General features: G+C 39.1%; 1 protein-coding gene across 3 annotated transcripts in view; it reads left to right on the top strand.

Moving 5' to 3' along the window:
- EML4 (EMAP like 4) overlaps positions 1-17,112 on the top strand; it is a 168,411-nt gene that overhangs the window by 113,711 nt on the left and 37,588 nt on the right. For all 3 annotated transcript variants that reach the window (XM_075496313.1, XM_075496312.1, XM_075496311.1), the window contains 3 exons: positions 1,816-1,841; positions 2,293-2,325; positions 15,134-15,257. In XM_075496313.1, coding sequence (XP_075352428.1) covers positions 1,816-1,841; positions 2,293-2,325; positions 15,134-15,257 — 183 coding nt within the window. The remainder of the gene's footprint in view (positions 1-1,815; positions 1,842-2,292; positions 2,326-15,133; positions 15,258-17,112) is intronic.

Genomic DNA, 17,112 nt, shown 5'->3' with positions numbered 1-17,112 from the left:
AGCCCTTTGGCAATTTAGATTATAGCAGGGTACTGATAGATAATATTCTGGAATGAAAAAATCCTCTGTCTTGATTTGTACTGTTCAAGTTTCTTTTCTTGGTTTTTGTTATGCTACTAAAGTATCTTTCACAATGTGGTATATACTTCAAATTTGCTAATAATAAAAAATAAATTTTACTTTTATTGACATTCTGTATATTGGTTCAGGCATGGTCAAAATAGAGGTATCTTTTTTCATTTTCCTGTGACTCTACTTATTTTCTAAAAGACTTTAAATGCTGCCCTTCTTCAGTCTCTAATGTAGAAAAAAAAACAGGTATCTAACAACAGAGTGGACAAGGAAAGATTAGGATTAATTATTGTTAGAGAAAGTTGTCTGTTCATAACTTGAAGCTGTTGTATCTTAACATATTTGGCAAAAAAACAAAGCTTCAGACATTATCAATTGTAGACTATCATCTGATTGAAGACTGGGTGGTGTATTGTTTGTGTACCTTGTTCTTATGCTCAGATTTATAATAAAAGCACTATTTGCATTCAAGAGCACACATTAATACTAATTTCTTACTCACATCCTGTGTGCCCAGTTTCTAAAAGAATTGGTTGGAATTGTGCAAAGGCCTATTGTTATATTGCGTTTATCATTCCCAATTAAGAAATGTTGGCCTAATCTGCCTGAAGTTACCCGAGTCTTGTGCAAGGGAATAGAATTCAGCCCCTAATGTGGGCCCCAGGACAGAAATGTTTTACATATGCTTTGCGCTACCAGCCCAGGATATGAACTTGGTTTAGTAAGCTCGGTCTTAAAGCCAGCACTGAGCTGTAAATCAGTCTGATAAAGCCATAAGAAGTAAGAGGGTTCCAATGGCAGCCCATCATTCAGTGTTTTTCAGGCAAGACTGGGAGTCCAGTTTTAATTTTTCATTTGGCAGTGTGGTGAAGGGTGAGTCTACCAATAGCCAGGGATGACTTTCCTCATGCATATGCTTGACCCTTTGTCACTGTTACAAAAATTTGACCTCCATCCAGCTAAAAATACTGGATGCCACTCATACCTTCCTGCTGAATTTCAAATGAATTCAAGAGGGGTTTTTTTATGCAATACATTCTCCCGTCAAGGAGCGTTATTCCGGTAAGAAGTAGCTCTGATGCTGGAAATTAGTATTTCTTCCCTCTTCACAAAAAAGGATTGAGGTTTTCTGTTAATAGTTCATTCCTGGTTCTGGTAAGGAAAGATGTCTCAACTGCACTGCTTTGAAGACTTTGTGTTGTACATCCAGTAATGCTGCATGGATCCGGTTTAAATGAAACTGCAACTTGCTTACATTTAATCCATGTGTCCAACAGGGTTAATTCCTAGAAAAATTTGTGTTGCTCTGTGCTGACAGCTTATTTGGACAGGTGTTAAATGCTTTGCATGCAGGCCTGAGGGTGTTTGGCAGCTTAAAACATTTGGTTATTACAAGTTTGCTCTCTCAAAATGGAATTTTCCGTGCACAAGGAATATGGCCTCCATAATTTATTTTTAAAAGCTTTTTGTATTTTGTTGTTATCACAGTAATTCTTAGGAACCCTTGTCATAGGGCCAAAGACTTTAAATTACTTGCAAGATACAGTGGACTGCGTAAAATAATATATGGGTAAAAATGCACTACAGTGACCAAGATTAGTTATTTAGCATCCTATACTACAGTTACACTGTTCACAGAATCTGATGAGATTGCCAAATGCAATAATGTGTAAGAACTAGGTGGTATTGGCTTGATAAGCATTTTACATATTATTAACGATATTATTTTGAATTTTTCCCCAGGCACAAAGATGTCATTGTCAGCCAAGGTAAATAAAAACATTTATTTTTAAATACTGGATGAAGCTGAAAAGATTTGCTTTTCACTGAATAGTATTTCCTGTAAATAAATACATTGGGACCTATACTTATGAAACAGGGACATAGAGCTACAATAGCATTAATATACTCCAAGAATTCATCTGGCCAGATGTTACTCAAGACCTGTATGAGGATATTTGAAATTATGGAGAAATGCCTCATCAAACTGGATCTTTAGGAAGGACAGAAATTTTTGGTGGGTGGTGGGAGGATTCATTTTACTTTCGTGAAACAAAACCCCTTTTTTGTTTATTTTCTTCTCTGTGGGTATGTGCATAAATAGAGAGAGGTTATGAAAACAATCTAAAGTTTTGGCCTATGTGCCAGTCTTCATCCAAGCAGGTGTGAGTGAGACTTTAGGAATAGTTTTAAGATATTTTATTTCTGTCCCATAACCAGCAAAAATGTCAACTCGTGAAAAAAACAGCCAAGGTAAGAATTAAGCTACGCCCTTTGGTTGCTTTCTAATTTAGCGCTTTCATGAATCTTTTATTTGGCTTTTCACCATCAAAGAGCATCAGTGCATGATCTCTTAAAAACTTTGAGCATTTAAATAAATATTTCAACTTTCTTATTATGGAAATACATATGCATATGCACATTGCAACCTATGTGGGGGTTATTTGGGGTAGTCTAAAATAAATTACTACACACATAATTTCCTCAGAGAGGAATGTGTGTTCAAATAAGGTTCTAGAAGTCTTGCATTGTTGCCTAAGATATCAGAATATTAGGAACTGCCAACTAAAAGATTTGTTTTATCTCAGCTTTCTGTCTTGCCAATATTACAACATCTACATGCTGATTAGACAAGAACAGAGACTGAAGGTTTTAATATATTCTCCTAAAATGAAAAATGAGTCTCTTCTAAAGTGTATGTCTTTGCACCGATGAATCTTGCATTCTGTGGCTACCTGCTGCTGCTGGCTTGTTCAGACAGGAAAAGGAGCCGTCTATCTGAACGTGGTGGAACGCAACAACAAAAGAAATCCACTTCTTGTGTCACAAAACTACTCTGCTTTGATGTCCTGCAAACTGTACTGAAGCATGCAGTTTCAAAACTGAAGCATGTAACCCAAGTGCATGCTGTACACAACATATATCTATGTACAGAATTTCTGTCTCATGCTTTTTTGCTGCTAATTAACAAATCTGTAGTCTCCAAATTCTGTGCTGTAAGCAAGCTTACATTATACTCAGTATGATTACTTTTGGTCTCCTCTGGGTTTTCTTTCAAAAAGAAAAAAAACCTCACATTTTTTGGAAGTTAATATATGAATTGTTGTAATGAAAGCAAAATCAACTTGAACCCAATTGCTTTATCTTTTTCTAATTCATAGAGAAATTACAGATTTAAAAATATTCTAAAATGATGCTTACCAAAAGCATCCTTCAAAGACAAGAGGGGTGACAGAGGGTGCATAAACATCAGGAACAAAGAAGAAATGTTTCTTTATGCCAGGTTGCTTAACACCAGCTGTGGAACAGTACATATGTGCAGCAATGGTTACTGTAAAAACTAATCAGTAGTGTCCAGACCAGCTGCAGTTTAGCTTTGCAAGAATTAAAACTGTTATATTAAAAATACCCCTTCTGCCAAACACAGCTTTTCACAAAACCAAGTTGCATACAGCTAAAATACCTTCGATACTAATTCTTTCCCTACAGTGTGCTTCTACAATTCTATGTGTTCTGCCAAGAATGGGCCATCTTTCAGTTCTCTCATCCTGCTGGCTGTAACTTACGTGGCCTCAATGTGTACCCTGCTATCTGTTGTGTTACTCTGGAGATGATGTGAGCTTTCACTGAATGATGAACGGGTACCTTCCATGTGTGTCACGCCATTGTCTGTTCAGAGCCCAACCGGAGTGAAAGAGAAATATGATGCAGATGACAGTGGCCCCACTTATATGGAAGATGGAGAGAAAGTCTTGTCATAGAAAATGCATTTACTAACATTTTGAACACGTATCGTGGAAAAACGTCATCCTGCCTTTAACATGGATGAAGCTGCGATTAGCAGGATTCATCCTCCGAAGACTTTTTTTTTTTTTTAATGGACCAATGAGTGTATTTTTTGAGAGCTTTTAGAGTATGTCTCTGTGTGTGTGTGTGTGTGTGTGTAAGGCTGTGTTAGGTTTGGTGTTGTGTTTACTGCCACAGAAGTAAACACCCATTAGTTACTGTAGTTGCAGAGGGTCCCCCCATCCTTTCCAGTATAAGCTTAGCAACACTCAGCCAATTCTCTGTAGTCCAACGTCCTGTTCAGGGCAGGTGACTTTAGCCTGTTTTGTTCTTGATAGTTGCCACATAAATAAACCAACTTCCAGTTGGCACCTTGACGCAAACAGTCAGAAAGTTGAAGAGTGGCACAGACAGTTTACGTGGTTTCTGGAGGTAAATCCTGTGCAGCTGGACAGAGTTGTCTTGGGCAGGGTGGGATGAAGGGTAGCCTTTGCTCAAGCCGTTGTGCAGGACCTTCCTGTTCTGCATCCCAAAGGCAAGAAAAGTTACAGCTGCTTTAATACTCCTTTGTGGCTTGCCAGCCTTTGCCTCTAGAGGTGAGCAGTCTCTAGCATGGTGTTAATTAAGTTACAGCAGCTCTCCCGAGCTGCTCATTTCACTAGGCTGTATGTGAAGCACTGCGTACGCCCCCGGCACACACCTCCTGTGCTAACGATTATGTCAATGTGCTTCCTAGAAATTGTATGGAGGAGACTCTTGGGAAGACTGCTGGTGTGCAAACTGCCAAGCTTCAAAGCAAGTCTACGTAGAAATACTTCACTGTCTTTATACACACATAAAATAAGTTTGGAAACACACTGAAATTGCAAATTATCATAGCAGAAAGTGTTTGCGTGGGATAATAGGATGGAAGGTGACAGTTCTGTGTAGCTTTGAACATCCTGGAATTACTTTGTTTCCTTTTTTTGATTCAGCTTTAAAGAAACTGCTTTGAAACTTGTCGGTATAGTACAGTACCACAAAATGTTGAGAAATATGTTTTTGCACATTTAGTTCTTGGAATCTTATTTTTCTAGCAGCAGACGTTACTGCAGTATTATCTGTGTTGTGACCATCTGTGCATGTTCATTGTGATTTCTGTTGATAGTATGTATTAGCTATAAAAGTGAAAGACTTGAGGAAAAAGTGAGAATCTTAGATGAGCTGCAGTAGTGAAAGGCATTAGCTTCGATGTCTGACTTGACTTTGGTATGGAGTCCCCCAGAGAGCGTGCTGCAGGTGTTGCATGTAAATGTCAGCAAGACCTAGGCAATTCTCCCCTCCTGCCAGCAGCAGCAGCGCGGGGAGCTGCAGTTTGCAGCTACGTTGCAGGCAGTCACTTGAGTTTCCTCTGTTTAGCACCGTGCCAAGGCCATATGTGTTACCAGTGTTCGTCACGTACCTTCTGTCTCAGTTCACAGTTTTGTTCCCTTAGTGCCTTTATCTCTCCCACCTGGGTTGAGTTCATCTACTCCATGTTGAGGTTAGTCCTGAGCTTTATGCATCTGGGTATATGCTGAAGCAGAGGTAATAGACAGGAATACTTTGGTGATGTCAATCCAATGAGGGACTTATACACACTTCCATACATTTGCTGAAGAGAGTTTTGGGTTTAGGTTTTTCAGCTTATTTTTGAACATTTGTTTGTTTATCCTTGTAAACCAGGACAACCTTTTTATAATAAAATCCAGTACTAAGGAGGTATTAAAATTCTGTGAAAATCCAATAAAGCTATGGGTGAAATGAACAGGTGCTTACTACAGCCTTAAAAGGACACTAGCTAAAGTTATTCTTTTAAATTCTTTACCAGCAGGTGTTTACAATTGCCTATAAAAGCCATCTTGCTTTTCACTTCAGCAGAGATATTTTTAAAGTATTAATCATAAAGCATTCATATTTTTATACCCAGAAGTTAAGACCTGGCTTATTTTAAGATAAAACGTAATTTTTTTCACTGACATTCCATATTTGAGTTTGGTTTTTAGTGATAGCAGCTCCGTATATATCACTTGTTCACTTATTATAAAGTAATAAGAGACACTTAGACGTTTTTGGATGGCAATAAAAACCATATGTGAAAGAATTAATGAAAAACACTCACTGCATTCCTAAGTTTGTTTCTTTTTAGATTGTGCTTTATTAGTTTCCAGTGCTTTTTCTTCTCTTAGTTTAACTGTGCTATAGTTCTAGCTTCACAGAACAGGGCAATCGTGAAGCACACAGTGGAAAAATTTACCCTGCTGACAGTGCAACCTGTCCATTGAGAGTGCAAAATTCAGTAACTACCTCGGATCAGTTTTTTCACCAGACACAGATTTTCTGTCAGATGCTTATTGAAGGTGCTCACGTACCTGAGGGCAAATGGAGACCCGGTCTCTCTCATTATTATTGGGCTGCTTGCTCTCATTCAGGCACAGTGCATATTATTAAAAACCATAGATACTGTCAGAAAAACAAACTGGTATTTGGGAGTTTTATCACTGATTCTTTGTGAAGTCAGGATTTTATTATTTAAGCAGGAAGCATTTAGATACAGTCTTATTGAGCTTGTTTGTGTCCAGTACTCCTTTTTGAGTCCTTTTTTTTTTTTTAATAAAAAGCTACAGTTTAATATTAAACTTGAATTATTTCAATGCAAATGGTCACTGTTGTTAATACCTAGATTCTTAATGCCACCTGGTACGTGCAAAACCAGGTTTTAACTATGATTTACTTATCAAGTTATATAAAATTAATAACCAAAGGTCTATTAAGAAATCACAAGGCAAAGCTGTAAAGCCATTCCAAACAGAGGCAAATCTCTCGTGTCATCTGCTTTTTTCGACTTTGGTTTGTATTGCACCAGCACTTAATAGCAACAGTGCATGTCTGCTTGTCAGGTTCAGCAAGCACTGACACATAGCTCAGGGTGAGAGATGGTAGACCTGCAACCGCATTTTAATTCCATTGTAACTTAAAATGTAATGGTCTGGGCATGGTGGCTGAATTTGGTTGTATTCATCTCTGTGCTGTTAGCACTGGTTTAAATTAGAAACAGGCTTCTAAGCCTTTGTCCCTCAGGTTAGTGGTCCTACAGAGTTCTTGGACACAGGCCTAAAAGCAGAAAGCTTGTGGGAAAGAAGCTATTTGTAGTATTAAAAAGCATAACTTCACTGGTCAAGCAGCTAGAAGGTGAAGACAGATTAATAAATGTACTCTGGATGTGGTAGTTTATTGTATATTATTAGAGAGTTCTGCTTGGCCAAGCTAGTTGGAGTCTTTTGGGGTTTTTAGTTTGCTTGTAATTTACTTTAAGGCGAAGATTCAGATGCTAAACACAAGTAGAACTGAGCTGAGGGTTTTGATGCATCAGTCCATGTTGTTCTTTCAAACTAGATGGGGTGGGACCTATTGAAAAATAGTCACTAATAATTTGCAAGGTAAGATTATTGTAATGATTCCCTAAGAATTAAACTTGTAACCATGTAGAAGAACAGATTATTTTGTTATTTATTCACTGTTACCTACTCTGTGTGTGTGTGTGTATATATGATCTTATATATGATCTACTGTATGCTTATTAGACTTCCCATTATCCATACACTTGCTAGCTGAAGAGCAATTAATTACAGCACAGACTTGCGGGGCGACCTGAGGGTCTGTTTAAATAACGAGGAATAGTGTGATATAAAATACGTTATTCTAATATTTTGTCCAGTTTTGTTGAAGAAATCAGAAATTGAGGATGAGGGCTTCTCGCATGCTTCTAGGAAACTACTGCGTATTCCTTGACAATTTCATTTTGAGGCATGTTTTTTGGAAACCAGGAGGATTTTGGTTTTGTTATGTCACTGTCTTCAAACTTCTGAAGGATCTAAACAGTAGCTTTCATGTCTCCTGAATTCCTCTTCTCTGTAAATACTTCTGAGTTAATCTACAAAGACTTCTTTGATCATTTTTTCCCCTCCTCCTTTCAGTTCCTATTATTTTCCTCTGAAAACCTTCCATATTCCCCTAAGAATATGATTCACAGAAAGTAATAAATTGCTTAAGTGTCATTGCAAGAGTCTTTCTGTGCTGACTTCATGGACGCAATAATTTCAGCCTTTCAGATGGTTTGTATTGCTGTATCTTTGCTGTCTGTTATCACCTGCAGTGTTTTGCGTTGATTTTACCTTCCAGCTTGCTTTCCCTGAATTGCTGCGTTTTAAACTTTCTTCCAAGAGCGAATTAATAGGCATTGTTTGAAGTTGAATTTTACTGTTACCTTTGTGCTGCCTTTTTTTTTTTTTTCCTTTTATAAGGCCTGATTAAAAGCTTATTTATGTTAATGGGAGTCTCCTTTTAATAGAAGGAGGCTTTGCAGAAAATTTCGGTCACCGTCTGCTGTTTGTCCACAATTTTTTATTTGCCCCTAGCTTTAGTCCTGGATTCTTGGTGTTGCATGCTTTATCAACAGTTTCCTTGCGTGCAAGGTAAGTACACTTGCTTACAGTGACTGTCAGTGAAGAAGATGCACTTGTTTCCTTGCAGATCAGGCAGGCTTCTAGGGTTCCCTCTCAGTAGCAGCACCTTGTTGCACCGACATACTTATTCTCTTCTCTAGCAGGCTATAAACTTTCAAAGAACCCACAGTAGATACTCTGGTTGCTAACATCTGCCTCCAGCCTGTTGGGACCTATTTGGCTTAGTGTTTACACTAATGAACTTAACACAGGAAAGTAGGAGCACTGATGAAATTTCACTGGTTACATGAAGCTGAGAGACCAAACTGATACAGTGGAAGCTGAGATTTTAATACAGTAAGACCTAGATGTTCCTGAGGCCTGGAGTGTAGTGTAAGACAAAATTAAATTATTCGAAGAGAAAGATCACACATGCAGGAGTTGCTAGCAACGTTTTAGCTGTAAACAGGTTGTCTGCCAGAATTAAATGGTGAGGAAAAGGGCTCTAACAAGCTAGTTAATCATACAAAGATTGAACCACTCACTTATTATGAAAACACAGATGCAATCCCAGGATGTATCAGAAGTAATTCTAACAGAGATACACAGCCTTATGGAAAATGTTAATGCATCAAAACCCTGGTAGGTTCTCCTCTGTAACACTGCATGCAGTTATAGCCACTCACAATCATAAAAGGTAAGTTTTGTGGTGGTGTGGAGACAGCCTGAAACCTTATCACGCAAAAAGAGAGTTAAGTAGCTGGATATTTTTATTTTTGCAAAATGAAGGCTGGGAGGAAGAAGGGCATGATTGCTGTTTTCATGCTCACCTGATACACTTTCAGACAGCAGATGGGCAGACCTGTGCTGAAGTCAACAGCCATGCTGTCACACGCACAAAAAGTAAGCAACCTGGCCATGCTTTTTTGTCACCTGGAAGTAGAGAGGTTCCCAACTATTAGGAGCAGGAGTTTTTTGGATGGTATTCCGAAATCAGCAGATCGTGTTTGTGTGTATCCCAGTGACAGCCAAGTCTCTGCTGTCCAAAGGGAGTGCTGCAGTACCCTGATCAGAGTAAAAACAAGAGTGATGCAGGCAGAGGGAGGGCGCTGGGGGGCATGCTGTGCATCCGTCAGGCTGGGCTAGGAACATCAGCTGTGATGTTCCTCCAGCTCATGACATGGGTTTGCAGAGCCTCGTGGCTGATGGGCACTCAAATCCATCTTTAGGTGGGCCCTCACCAAATCGCTGGGCTCTGTCTTTGTGTCACTCTTCCTGAACAATGTTTTGTGTCCCTTCAGCTGACTGGGGCCATGGTGTAGTCAGATCAAGTGTTTCTGCATTTTTGGGGCTGAGTTAATAATTTCCCCAGACCTCTGGGGATCCCACAGAGAGCTGAGACCTGCATGGAGTTTGCTTGCAGAGGGCTCCATGTGAGGCTCCTCCAGCACACCCAGAGGGCTCCCATGTGAGGCTAATAAGCCTGAGCCGAACCTGGGAGCAAAAATTGGGAGTGTTGGTCCTGTGTCCTCTGGCACTTGTGCAAAGAGATTGTTGAGGCTCCAGAGGTGAATTATTGCCGAGCCAAGCAGAGTTTGGCAAGGGCTGTGAATTTGAGCTCAAAGCTGCACAAAAGCAGCTAAAGCTGTTCCTGGTGAGGAGCTGGCCCCTGAAGCCAGAGCGCTGCATCCACTTGATGCTGCCTTTTGTAGCAACCCTGGGCCTGAGCTATTCCTTTTTGTGTGGTGTGAATAACCCATGGCACCTGGCTCTGCTATCTACAGAGCTTCAACTGTACTTACGTTGGTTTGATCCATATTTGAAAGGATTTATGGGACACCTGCAGTTGCAGATTAATTAACTTAGCAAGCACCAAGGTCCTTTCAGGTATGCCCTCCCCCCCCCCCCCCCCCCCCGCTTCTGCACAGTGGGCAGTGGGGTCTGAACACCTCTTTATATGGGATAGAGAATTTTTACTTTCATACCTACTGTTTTCAGGCTGGTAGATACTAGAATTGTCAAGGATTTTTTGTTTGTTGGGTTTCCCACACACACACACTATAACTTCTGAATTTATCACCCCTATACCCCCTTACCTACATATCTGTTATGAGATGACCAAGGCTCTTTTCTTCAAAAAGATCAAGTGAGGAAAAAAAAGTCCTGACATATACTGCTTTGTGCCAGGAAATTGTGAGAATGCAGGAAAGAAACAGATAGTCTAATGCTCTTGAGCATTCAGTTGAACCAGTATGCTATGAAAGAGTTAAATCACTGGTTTTCTTAACTTGCAAATACAAGAGTTTGGCCTCAGGCAATTAGTTGCTGTTTTGAGAATGGTTTTGTTGATATGCTGCCATCCTTTCTAGTATTTCAAAAGATTTTTACATTAATATTATATCTGCCCTACAGGTTATTCTGACGAAAGGAAATTTACAGTCTTAGGCAAAAATCTTTCAGTGGGTTGTCTCTTTCTTTTTTTTTTTTATCCTTCCTCTTCTGTAGGGAGAGGCTTAATCAAGTTATACCTAGCCTATGTTTCTCTAACAAGTGTGTTAAATATGTATCTTCAAGGGTAATCTTGAATAACATGCAGCTAGCTAACAAAAGCAAAAAATGTTCTTTCTTTAATGGGGAAGTTCAGAGAGCTAATTTCTATCTGAATACCCTGCAGATAATCTTTTCCCTGAGCTCCAGGATAGCCTCTTCTCTTCTGGCTAAAGACCTGACTGAATTCCTCTTGGACTCCTCATCTCTCTCATCTGCAGAGTCTGATAGGTGCAACTGTCTCCATCCATATGAATTTCAGTTGCAGCTTGTCTCCACTGTTCTAAGCAGCAATGAGAAATTTGATCCTAAATTTGTGGTGTCATTTTGCACTGATCTTGTGGAACCAGAACTCCCAAGCTCGGTGTTAAATCAAGAATTTGACTTGCACAAACGAATGGTCTTTTCTGAATACCCTCAGGCTACGTTGTGCTTTAATTTATAAGAGTGAGAGCGCCAGATTTTAATAGAAAGGTCATTATTAATACGTTACTCTTGGGTTTGGCCAATGTTATTTTATCTCTGTAAAATACATACTATAAAAAAATATTTTGGTGGAAAAACGAGACGTGACTAGTTTGGAGTAATTATCTAAACATTTGTGTCAAACTAATGACAACACTGATCTTTAGCTTTTCTCAGCAATGCAATTAAGCAATGCACATTTGGTATAATAACTATTGTTTCTAATTTAGCTACTGGGAAGTGATTTTCTTTGTTGCTTGATACTTGATCTGAGGCAAGCTTTCTGTTGTTGTCAGTGGATGGACTCACAGGGTTCTCATTCAAAGGAGAGCTGTATTTGTTCTTAGAAAGAAGTGGGACAGTTGTTTTTCATCTTCTCAGTATCTGTTCCTTTACTGGACTTAAATGGCTCAACTTTCATTGAATTAATATTCTAAATAAGGAAGAACCTTTATGCATGTGTTAGTTGTACATTGCTCAATTATTACGATTTCTGTTCAGGAATTATTTTTTGAGCCTGTGGGGGTTTTTTTGTTTTTGTTTTTTTGGGGTTGGTTTTTTTTTTCACTAGCTTTTACTTGTATTTGGACTGTCATAGGAAAATTCCCTTCTCTTGCCTCCAGCGCAGAGTAAACCTACTATCAGGGTCAAAAGCGACACAAAATTCAAGTAAAATGAATTCTTGCTCTCAGAAGGTTGACTTGAGCACACTAAAAGTGGAAAAGGAGTCACACTAATCGTATCTTTTAAATCCGGGAACTTGGTAAATTGATAAACTGTGATGTGTCATCAAACAGTTAAAAAAAAAATGTTAAAACTGTTAAGCATCAAGAAATCAAACTACAGTCTGTTAAGAGGAAAAACAAAAGGTTTTGACAAATTAAGCCATATGTGTTGTGAAATCTTCAAAGTGAGTGTCATGCACGTAGTAGAATACTTCTAACTAGCTTATGTTCAGGTACATGGATTCATTGACCTAGTTAAGTTTGAGCAATGCTGTGACAAGTGATGTTAAAACCACGCAAGCTCATGGGTAGATCTTTCTCTGGCTAGGAGTTACTAAATATATCATTTGGTCATCATAGATTTTTCCTGTATGTGTCAATGCTGTCCAAGTCATCAGTGTGTTCTAGGATCATCACTGCTGTATTCAAAGCTAGTGCTTTCCGGTGTTTTCAGAGCTGGGGTAGTATTCCTCTAATAAAATCCTCTATGATCAGAAATACTTCTTTAAATAACCTAGAATATTCACCACATTTTTTCATTAGATTGGTGATTGTCAGTCTTCTGTCTTGTCTAGCTGTAGAAGAAAGACCTTGAGTGTCAAGAATTCATTTCCAAACTTTGTGCAAGACTGCTTTATGTCTTTGGTGGATGAAAATAATTCCAGCTTTTTCCTCTCTCATTCTCGTCTGACTGCAGTGAGACAGAATATGTTTCTGCAGTCTATACAGTAGAGATATTTCAAATTCAGAGAACGGTAGAGACCCTGACTTAAGGTTGGTCCTGCTCACAACTTTGATTGTTTCTTGATCTTTGCATCTTCTAAAATGTTTCTGTAAGCAAGAGACTATTTTGGAGTCTACGTTGCTTCTGCTGTCACTGAAATTATCTGCTTTCTCTTGCCTTTTTAGATCTCCAAGTTTGACTTGAGCTGTTAAGCTGTAATTCTGTGGGAATAAGTCTGAGTGTCTCATAATTTCAATTTTAGATGTTTTAGGGAATGCAAAACATAGATTGCACATTCATGCGGTCTGAGTAGTAATCTTATGCTTAACTGGGGAAATATTTTGAAGCATTCCTTCGGCATTTACAGGAATTCTGTCTCATGTTTGTCTTTTGAAAGCAATACAAAAGTAATTGTTTAAAGATCTTAATTTTAGAGCTCAATATTGGTTGCATCAAATGTGATTAGATTTTTTTTTAATACTGTATTGCTAATTCACAGCTATTCTTCTCCTCTAGTCCTACTCAACTATTTACATTTTGGTCTGAAGCTCTGAGTTCCCTCTGTCTGCTGTGACTTGCAAATCCTACTCATGAAAAATACCGGAGTTCCAGATTCACAGCAGAATGTTATATTACTTTGGGTTTGTGATATTAGTTACATTAACAATGGATATTACTTACTAAAGAAGTTGAAGAGTGATAAAAAGTTACCATTTCATTGATGCAAAATTAGTGAAATACTTGGGTCTTTGTCATCAGTGCTTTTTTAAATGAAACTGCTGTGTCAGCAGCATTGGAGTCTGGCATTAATTCTTGTGGATGCGAAGCCTGATTTAACCATAGTTAAACAGCACTACAGTGCTGGTTTTGCTGTGTGGGTAGGGCGTAAAGGCTTTTAAAAGTCTCCAAGGGCTTTTCTGGTCTTCTGAAGTTAGAAAATGATTATTGGCATAGTGTGGCAGGAAGACTCCTGTAGGGCACCTAATATACTAGTTGCAATCCTGTATTCCTTAAATCCAGATGACTTACCTTCCAACGACTAGCTAATATGTTTGACGAAGCCACTCAGCTACTCTGTAATTAGTTTTCTCTGGTGGGAAATAATCCCATGTTCCTTGAAATGGAACTCCTAAAGGCTTGTGAAGTGCTCAGGTGCCCCAACAGAGGTATGCAAGTATTTTGTCACAGCTATAGACAGTGTTACAGTTGGGGAGTCATTAGGAGCTGTTGCTTCTTTCCATTCTTCAGGATATGATGCAATATGCAATAGCGTGCGATCGGAATTATTTCAATAATTTAATAATTCAGGTTAGTGTATTAGTTTGTGATGATATATATTTTCAGATTATATTCCTCAGCAAAGTTTTTGACATTTTTTCCTACAGTATCCTTGGGTCTTAGCTTGGCCGTTATGGTTTGGATAGGTGGGCAGCTAGGTGGGTAAAAGAACCAGTTGGATGGTTGGCCTCAGAGGGTCGTGGTTAATGGGTCATACTCTACTTGGTGGCCAATAGGTAACAAGTGGAGTCTGCAGGGATCTGTCCTGGACCTGTCCTGTTTAACATCTTTAGCAATGACCTGGAGCAGGCAAAACAGTACACTCTCAAGTTTGCAGATGACAGCAGACCAGGGGGCCCAGTTGATATGCTGGAGGGTAGAGCTGCCAACTAGGGGTACCTGGGCAGGCTGGAGGGATGCGCCTGCAGGAACCTCACAAAATTAAGCAAGGACAAATGCCAAGTCCTGTGCCTGGGGAAAAGAAGAACCCCTGGCAGAGATACAGGCTCGGGACAGAGGGGCTGCAGGGAGCAGCTCTGCGGGAAAGGCCTTAGGGGTGCTGGAAGACAGCCAGGTGCCAAGAGAAGTTGTGCCATCTCCATGCTTGGAGGTTTTCAAGACTGGACTAGACAAAACCCTGAGCAACCTAGTGTGACCTCATGGCTGAGCCTGCTTCGAGCTAGAGGTTGGACTTAAAGACTTCCTGAGGTCCCCTTCAACCTGAAATACCTTATCCTGTGATTCTATGACTTCTTATTTATTCAATTTCAGATTTTAATTTGAATTTGAAATTTGCCTTGGTAATTTCATTTGCACGTCTAAATTGTTACATGCTCAGTCTGTTCTATCACAAATTCAACTAACGCTTACTCTGTGTGTGCGTGCGCGTGTGTCTTAGTGTTCTGTTTAAAAAAAAAAAAAAAAAAAAATCTGGGCCTTTACCAAGCTGCATTTCAAAAATAATTGTTATATCACAAGTGTTATTTGCATCTCTGTGCTTATTACTGGTTTCTTTTGTGCTTATTTCTTGTGTAAACTTGCCACATGATTAATACACTTTTTTGTTTCAACAGAGGGAGAATATATCAAGATGTTCATGCGAGGTCGACCAATCACAATGTTCATTCCTTCTGATGTAGAAAACTATGATGATATTAGGACAGAGCTGCCTCCTGAAAAGCTAAAACTGGAGTGGGTGTATCCTTGATATCAGTAACTATTTGCTGTTCCCTTATTGTCTTGTATTGCCTTTTTTTTTCCTTTAGAATCTGGTCTTGTGTCTTCTCTGTTCAGAGATAAAAATTACTTAAAAGTGGGGAAAAAAAGTTCAGTTTAATATAACAATTGAAATTATTTGTAGCTACTGTATGGTAGGACTTTAAGTACGACTTTGATATGTAGGCACAGAAAAGCCGTACTTTTTATTTCTTTTGCTGTTAAAACTAATTGCAATTTATTTTTAGTGTGAAAGGAAGTGTCTTTGGAGTGTTGCAGAGTTTCAAAAATGTCCCCGTCTGCCCCGCACTATATTAATGTAAGCTTTGCATTCAGGAACCGTGTTAATTTTCAATCTGTTCATTTTTAGGGGGTTTTAGAGCCATGGAAGATCTTGCATTTCTCGTTGTCGTTCACCTATGGAGTGAGGATTGCAGAAGCAGCCATCCTTTGCACTGCTTCTGTGTTTCAGCTCCAAAATGAAGGGGTTAATTTCTTGGAGACTAGTTTACATTAAATGCACTAAACAAATTTATCATTTGAAGAATGGAGTTGGTGCGTGGCTGAGAACGCTTCTCCCGACTTAGTAGATCAGACATTAAGTTCATTAGAAGAGACGTGCTTTTGCACATATTTGGGTCTTCCTGTCACCTGCTCATCTCTGCAGATTCTTCCAGTAAGCTGTGATTGTATAAGTAAGTTTCTTAGTACTTCAGTAAAATAACATGTCTAGGCAGCACTTGAGTTGGTGTAATAATCTCAAGTTTGATCCTTCTGATGTTGCTGGAAGCAGGAAGATTTTTAGGAATGTTGATGATACACTGTCATATGTCAGGATATGTACAGACAGAGGCTGCCCGTACCTCTCTCACCATATATGTTAGTGACTAAGGCATACATACATTTTAAGCCACCCCTTGTTACTTGCTTTAGGAAAGAAGATACCTCTATTATTTTTCCTGCCTTTATTAACTAATAGATGTTTGAAACAGATAATATTGGGTACTTGGTTATGAAGAGCAGCTGTGGAGCTCATGTCCTCTGAACTTTTCAGTGAGACTGTGGAAGCTTAGACCATAAAGGAGGAAAGTTTTGGATCAAAAGTCTGACTGGAAGGAAAACGGAGCTCTTATTCATGCTTTGCAAAGCTGTGGTGCCCAGCTTTCCTACTGTCACAGCTCTGGGTGCTGATGCTGGCACTCATATGACTGTGGAGTGAATTGAGGCAGTCACTGATCTGGCTGAAATGTAATCTTTTTTTGCAGAGTTAACTTTCAGCAGGATCAACTCATTAATTTGATTTGCCCCACAAACATGCAAGGGCTAGAACTGGCATACTGGAAGAAGATCAGATCTACTTTTTCAGCAGCAGTGAGCAGTTTGGACTGATGAAAACTGATCATGAAATCACACCCTCAGTTAAGTAGGTGCAAATCCCAGTGTGGATACACTTATTTAATGTCCAAGGACCTTAAGTTCAAGTTAAACGAGTTTCCTGCTGAGAGCTAATTAAAGTGAAATAAATCTAGTCTAAACAGAATGTCCATCTGTGTTTGGAATCTGTTTAAGGAAATGTCATCCTAAATCAGACCAGTGTATTTATGAGTGTAGGCATCTTTTGGATACGATGGTGAAGAAAACAGTGAGGAAAAGGCAGTAAAATTTATGAGGGCTCAATATTGATCTCTGAAGTTGCACAAAATTGCTCTTCAGTTTTGGAGACAGGAAGATACAGCAGCAGAAGATCTTGTACTCCATGCACAGGTTTAGCAAGGGGAAGAAATCTGCAAGCCAGCTCTAACTTCCAAATATGATGGCAAACTGAAGCCTGTACACC

Source organism: Mycteria americana, chromosome 3 (genome assembly GCF_035582795.1).
Source record: "Mycteria americana isolate JAX WOST 10 ecotype Jacksonville Zoo and Gardens chromosome 3, USCA_MyAme_1.0, whole genome shotgun sequence".
Classification (NCBI taxonomy): Eukaryota; Metazoa; Chordata; class Aves; order Ciconiiformes; family Ciconiidae; genus Mycteria; species Mycteria americana.
Note: the sequence above shows the minus strand (reverse complement) of the source record. Positions and strands in the feature narration are given on the sequence as shown.